At 38.8% G+C, this 7,491-nt stretch overlaps 1 protein-coding gene across 1 annotated transcript in view; it reads left to right on the top strand.

The window, feature by feature from the left end:
• The window catches only part of LOC140914912 (DNA nucleotidylexotransferase), a 385,127-nt gene extending 377,851 nt beyond the window's left edge, over positions 1-7,276 (top strand). The window contains exon 15 of the mRNA XM_073353929.1: positions 7,101-7,276. Coding sequence (XP_073210030.1) covers positions 7,101-7,187 — 87 coding nt within the window. The 3' untranslated portion in view covers positions 7,188-7,276. The remainder of the gene's footprint in view (positions 1-7,100) is intronic.
• Positions 7,277-7,491: the final 215 nt, after the last annotated feature.

Below are 7,491 nucleotides of genomic sequence, written 5' to 3' on the forward strand. Positions count from 1 at the left end.
TGCATTAGTGTGGGGACAAACACAATTGACTGTATAAAATGGCTTTCTAAAAAATCGACTTCTATAAATTTGACCTAATTTCATAGTGTAGACATACCCTGAGTGAACACAGGTGATAGGTGAGGGTGTCTTTGCAATGACTACCACCTATTAGAAATAGAAGGCCAGGTAAAGAATCACCTCATGCCAGATATTCAAGGACAATGCTATATGTTTGTGCCTTAGACACTTGCATAAGTTACTTTTTAAGAGTGCAAGTTTTGTGAAAGGGTTTAACTAGGTTAGCATAACTGAAATTGTGGGGATTCTTATAAACTAGACCTATTGGACAGTATCTACAGGCTGGTTCTAATTTGTATATTTTAGAAAGTCTTTTTTTATTTGTGTAAAAAAATATTTTCCATGTGGTGATTTTCACCAAACTCTGCTTTCTTTGGACCATCTTACCCTTCTACATGTATTGGATGAACTGCCCCTTACATGCTGAGGAACTAGTAGGTCTGTATATTTGTTGGTCTAGTCAAGAGACTGTACAAAAAATGGTTAATGTTACACACAAAAGTGCTCTGTAAAATAGGAGAAGAAAGTCTGAGCCACAGACCTGGAAAGAACCAGAATGCTTTATAACTCTTCATGTTGTTTAAATGACACACATAACCCTCTGCAAAAATTGCCTCTCACTTCCAAAAGCAGCATGCGCACTATGATTTATTTAACTAATCCTATAATTCGTATTTAGATATTGATGTTTTTGTCTAGCTGGCTTCATAGAATTAAATGAGTTTAAACAAAGTAATGATAAAAATAGCATGACATCTGATTGAACTTTGGGAATCAGGAATTAGGAAATCATCAAATAGTGCTTCACAATTTATTAAAGATATTATTGATCATTAATGTCAAAATGAAAAGTAAGAAGTAGCAATTCACACAAGAAAAGATTTGGAAGGCAGATGATCTGCATTAAGTGTAGTTAATGGTCATGTTTGCAACCACAATTTTAATATTTCTATCCATTGGAATAACAGAATTGATCAGATAGGATAAGAGGCAAGAGATACCAGCTCCTATATCCCATTGTTTTTTGAAAGTTTAGTTGATGGGGATGATTGGGAATGCAGCTTGGTTCTGTTGAACATTGGTAAGAAGCTGCAAAAAAGTCACAAGAAGACAGGCAGTTCATTATTTACTTCTTTTGAGCAAAAAGGAGTGGAAAAAAAAAAAGACCCCGGTGTCGGGAAGAAACAAAACGGAAAAGAACAGGGTTCATTGCTGATTGTAATAATCAAATATGCATAATTGTATTAATTCAGTACAGATTCACAAAGAGGCAGCATAATAGGTTATGATTTACATTAATACCACTCAGAGCTAAAGTACTTGGCAGATACCAACTAGAGATTCATTTAGAGACATGGGTTGTAGCTACTAAGAACAGTTGTCGGCATTAATTCCTTGTATTAAAAAATTCCTGTCAAGCAAATGAGATGAGTAGTACTCACAGAAATAGCATGTTTATAAGTAGGGTGAGAGAAGAAAATTAAAGTGAGATTCTATTGTGCAACAGAAATGGCAAGTAGTTTGAGGTCCAGAAGACATGAAGTGCTTCCATTAAAGAGCATCCATAACAGATGGCCACACATTTAAGAACACATCTCAGGTTTCTGCAATGATTCATGCATGTTTAAAAAAAAAATTGGATGATTTTAGCAGTTTGTTAAACTGTGAAAAATCTTTATTATACAACCAAAACACAGCGCACTCAGCATTTACGTAAAAATGAATATTTTATCATCTTAATCTACTGTGAGACAGTGCTGCAGAGATGCCATGATCCATTCATGGTTTCCTCTCTTCCATTATCCACAAGTGAGTGACAAAATCCTGCCTTTTAGAAATAACTCAATAAAGAGGGTGAGAGGAGGCAAGTAGGCTTAGGAAAACGTGGGTCCTTCCAATTACCATGATGAGCAGAATAGCTAGTTGGTTACCCTCCCACACTGGGAGGTTAGGTGCCACTAGGTTTTTGATGTTATTCCCAGAAATACTGCAGCAGCCTGGAAAGTAGTGCTGCCGCCCGGAAATGTGTTGCAGTTTTGGAAGGCTGCACACCTGATGATTTGTAACTCCATTGTAATATATCATTTTCTGGAGAAGAAATATCTGGGATGCCATTATAGTATTGGGCAGAGATTTAAGGGACACTTATGGGTGCTCTCATTTTGCTGTCTTCTTAGATTTTGTCTTTTCTGGCATTTCTACATTTCCCCCTATATGGGAAAGAATATCTTTTTCTAATGAGGCTTTTTTTGTATCTCTCTTGCTTATTTCAGAACATACTTTTTAAATTTAGTTTAAATCTTAATGGAACATAATGGGCTTGCATTTGAAAAGTAGCCTCTGTTGTGGCAGATACAATTTTTAACTTACAATTAAAAGTTGATGCATGATAATTGCAGCTCATTTATACTGTTGAAAATACATTTCCAACTCTGTGACCTGTGGGCACCTTGCCAGTGTTTGGATGTTTTATATGCTTAAACTTCATATGCAAAAATTGAAGGTTGGATAAACCCCCCATTAAAAATCAGGACTCTGTGCTTATTATTATTATTAAAACAAAAATGAGTGTCAAGCTTATTCCATTAGGAGCAAAAGAAATCTCTGAACCAGTGGGCCAAATCCTTTCCTTGAGTTTTAACATGACTTGCTTGCAATGGAAATCTCCTTAGACATACAGACATAGTTATGTTAAGGAGGAAACCATTCTATATACCTTGTGAAGTTTTGTTACCATTATGTACAAATGATGAATCATCAATATACATAGTACCAGATCTAAACTGGGAGAAGTATTACTGAAATCAATGGATCTACACCTGTTTACACCAGGGCCAGATGTAAAGCCAGTGGAAAGACTGCCAGTGTCTTCAATGGGCTTTGGATCAGGCCTATAGTGTAGTGCAATTGGTACACAAGCATTCCCAGCAACAAAACGGTGGAATATGAATCCCAAATAACTGGATTGCATGACTTAACCAAGTAGCTCCCATGCCTAGTAGGAACCAGTGTAGGCAGGCTGCACCAGGGAAGTAGAGACAGACAAAGGGTATGTGTGTTTAAAGATATCTGGCTATAAAATTTTGTGCACAGTTTCTAAAAATATCTTTATATTCAAAATTATATATAGTTAATACAGAATAAATACTTGCTATTTATTTAATAGAGAATAAATGCTAATTAATGTTAATTAAAATGTCTATATACCTGCACATTAAGATGAGTTTATGCTTCCAGTTCAGAAAAATGTTAAACACATGCTATAAGTGAGCTGTAGCTCACGAAAGCTTATGCTTAAATAAATGTTAGTCTCTAAGGTGCCACAAGTCCTCCTTTTCTTTATGGTATACACTATTACACAACATGGCAGTAATTTGCTGAGAGAGAAATGACTTAGGTTCCTTGACTGAGTTCAACTGCATATTGGGGGAACTTTACATAAATACCTGTAGGTTGATCAAATTAGTAGGTTGATAATTTTGAAACAGAAATAGGAACCACATATCTTTTCCCCTGTTGAGTTCACTGGAACTTTAAAGAATTATAGATTCATTCCAAAGTGTCTAACGTCTGCCATTTGATTTAGCCCTAATAACCTTTCTAGAACCACTGAACTGGCTTTCATTCTGTTCTGTAATCCTGCAAAATAGCTTTTAAGAAAGTTGGTAGTTTGACTGACCTGGCTGTTGAAGCTGATCAGTGTCAATGAAATATGGGCCCAAGCTGCAAGAATTGGATCCAGATCTTAATTTCAAACACCCCAACAATGAAAGTTGTCAAGGTTCCTCCCCCACTCTGAACTCTAGGGTAGAGATGTGGGGACCTGCATGAAAACCTCCTAAGCTTACTTTTACCAGCTTAGGTTAAAACTTCCCCAAGGTACAAATTAATTTTATCCTTTGTCCTTGGAATATTTACTGCCACCACCAAACTCTAACTGGGTTTACTGGGAAACGTAGTTTGGACACGTCTTTCCCCCCAGAATCCTCCCAACCCTTACACCCCGCTTCCTGGGAAAGGTTTGGTAAAAATCCTCACCAATTTGCATAGGTGACCACAGACCCAAACCCTTGGATCTGAGAACAATGAAAAAGCATTCAGTTTTCTTACAAGAAGACTTTTAATAGAAATAGAAGTAAGTAGAAGTAAAGGAATCACCTCTGTAAAATCAGGATGGTAGATACCTTACAGGGTAATTAGATTCAAAACATAGAGAACCCCTCTAGGCAAAACCTTAAGTTACAAAAAAGACACACAGACAGAAATAGTCATTCTATTCAGCACAGTTCTTTTCTCAGCCATTTAAAGAAATCATAATCTAATGCATACCTAGCTAGATTACTTACTAAAAATTCTAAGACTCCATTCCTGTTCTATCCCCAGCAAAAGCAGCGTACCGACAGACACAGACCCTTTGTTTCTCTCTCTCCTCCCAGCTTTTGAAAGTATCTTGTCTCCTCATTGGTCATTTTGGTCAGGTGCCAGCGAGGTTACCTTTAGCTTCTTAACCCTTTACAGGTGAGAGGAGCTTTCCCCTGGCCAGGAGGGATTTCAAAGGGGTTTACCCTTCCCTTTATACTTATGACAAAAGTGTTGCACTTAGACGTTGATTCAGTTGGCTCAATGGTGAAGGTAGGACCCAACTGAAATATGGAACTCATTCACGTTTGGGTGCTCAATTCTCCACTGTGCCTGAGCAAAGCTTGGGCACCAGAAAGGATAGGGCTGACAGGGACCCTAATGTAGTTCCCTGATTCTGTTTTACCTGGCCTTGGCATGACTGAAAGCTGCATGGGCCTAGCTTTAAATTGTGCTGCTGGTGGTAAACTTTTTATGAGCAAAGAATCCAGGTGTGGAGAAACCTTGCTCTTCCACACTCCCTACCCTTCCCTCTCTTCCCCATATCTGGTCCTAATCTTCCCTCCCTACCCACCTGTGTTCCCCTTCCTCCCATTATGTTGGGCAGCACAGCTGCAGTGGAGGAGGCAATGGTGGTGGAGGAGCTGGTGCAGGTGCTGACATAGCTGCTGCCCCTAGCTTTCCATTGACAAGAGATATCCCACATGGGGAAATTCTCCTGCAGTTTTCTCCAGCCAGTTTAAGTTTATTTTGCCCTGCAAAGTGAACTTAGTGGACCAGAGACTCTGGCCCTGGATTCTTAATGGACCCAAAGTTTGAGGTTGTTCAAGGATTCTGGTTGAAGCACATCTGAACTGTACAGCACTCCCAGGTGATAGTGGTTACCCTCTGAACACCTGTCCTACTTCCAAACTCCTCCAAATGATGGGGTCCACATATTTTAATGCTCATCTGCACTGCAAGCGTTGTATCTTTAACTGATATTGCACCACAGTTATGAAAACAGCACACAACTACTAAAGGGAATATTTTCCATACCAAGCCATCAGATTTTCTGGTTTCGTTTCTTTAAAGAGTAAATGCTTGCTCCTGGTTTCTGTGCCAGCATGTTACCATACAGTATGAAATACCCATATGTGAAAGCAAATGTGAACATTACTATAACAAGTTTATTGGGGAAAAATTCTAACTGGAGCTGCCTAGTCCCACAAAATTTCCAGCTCAGTTTCCCAGGAACATAGCATTTCTCTGTAGAAGTAATGGGAATTAGGAAAGCTCTGACATGCTGAGTTTTGCCCATAGTTAGTATAACTGTGTGGAATTGGGTTGAACACATCTGTCATAAATATAAAGGGAAGGGTAAACCCCTTGAAATCCCTCCTGGCCAGGGGAAAACTCCTCTCACCTGTAAAGGGTTAAGAAGCTAAAGGTAACCTTGCTGACACCTAACCTAAATGACCAATGAGGAGACAAGATACTTTCGAAAGCTGGGAGGAGGGAGAGAAACAAAGGGTCTGTGTGTTTGTCTTTATGCTGTCTTTGCCAGGGATAGACCAGGAATGGAATCTTAGAACTTTTAGTAAGTAATCTAACTAGGTATGCGTTAGATTATGATTTCTTTAAATGGCTGAGAAAAGAATTGTGCTGAATAGAATAACTATTTCTGTCTGTGTGTCTTTTTTGTAACTTAAGGTTTTGCCTAGAGGGGTTCTCTATGTTTTTGAATCTAATTACCCTGTAAGATATCTACCATCCTGATTTTACAGGGGGGATTTCTTTACTTCTATTTACTTCTATTTCTGTTAAAAGTCTTCTTGTAAGAAAACTGAATGCTTTTTCATTGTTCTCAGATCCAAGGGTTTGGGTCTGTAGTCACCTATGCAAATTGGTGAGGCTTTTTATCCAACATTTCCCAGGAAAGGGGGGGGTGCAAGTGTTGGGAGGATTGTTCATTGTTCTTAAGATCCAAGGGTCTGGGTCTGTAGTCACCTAGGCAAATTGGTGAGGCTTTTTACCAAACCTTGTCCAGGAAGTGGGGTGCAAGGTTTTGGGAAGTATTTTGGGGGGAAAGACGTTTCCAAACAGCTCTTCCCCAGTAACCAGTATTTGTTTGGTGGTGGTAGCGACAAGTCCAAGGACAAAGGGTGGAATATTTTGTACCTTGGGGAAGTTTTGACCTAAGCTGGTAAAGATAAGCTTCAGAGGTTTTTCATGCAGGTCCCCACATCTGTACCCTAGAGTTCAGAGTGGGGGAGGAACCTTGACAACATCTTTTGAGAATAGTGCTATTTTCATGTATATGACACTGATGAGCTTGTTAGGAAAGTCAACCCTGGAGGAAAATCTTAACTTTCATTTAAAAAATGAAGTCCTAATCCTTATGCAGTTAGCTTTGAAATGTAAATCAGTACAAAAAGATGTAAACTAGTCACTGGGTTTGAAAGCAACAAGCAGTTTGGCTCCACTTCTGCAGGATAAGGAATCATTCTGCTTACCATCTCCCACGTTCTGAGGTCATCACTGTGCAGATTGATGTGGTAATGGAAAAAAGAGTTGCTTATGGGTGGGAGTGAGCATGGAGAAGGCAAAAAATGACTAGCCTAAGTTTCAAAAAGCAAGCACATTAATTTAAATCATCAAAAATGACCATATTAACCTTTTCCCCCCCCCCCCCTTTACAGAGGATATTTCTCAAAGCCAAAAGCGAAGAAGAAATATTTGCACATCTTGGCTTGGATTACCTTGAACCATGGGAAAGGAATGCGTAAAAAGATTTGCCAATGTACATTCATCAGTACACAGCTTTGGTATATCTTACAGTTTTTATTAGTGCTCATCACTGTAGTATCTTTGTGAATCTATGTATCTATGTTACAAGTGTAACGTGTCTTTATTTATAAAGAGAATTAGTGAAAAAAATATGTTAGAATTCATTATAGATGGTGATGTTTTATGTGTGCCTAGAAAGAATACCTATTTCAGCCCAAAAGCTTCTGTTCCTGAGCTGTGCATGCAGTAGGCAGAGCTTCAGTGACCACAGTGTTACTCCAGTTTTATGCTGATGGATTGGCA

Source organism: Lepidochelys kempii, chromosome 7 (assembly GCF_965140285.1).
Source record: "Lepidochelys kempii isolate rLepKem1 chromosome 7, rLepKem1.hap1, whole genome shotgun sequence".
Classification (NCBI taxonomy): domain Eukaryota; kingdom Metazoa; phylum Chordata; order Testudines; family Cheloniidae; genus Lepidochelys; species Lepidochelys kempii.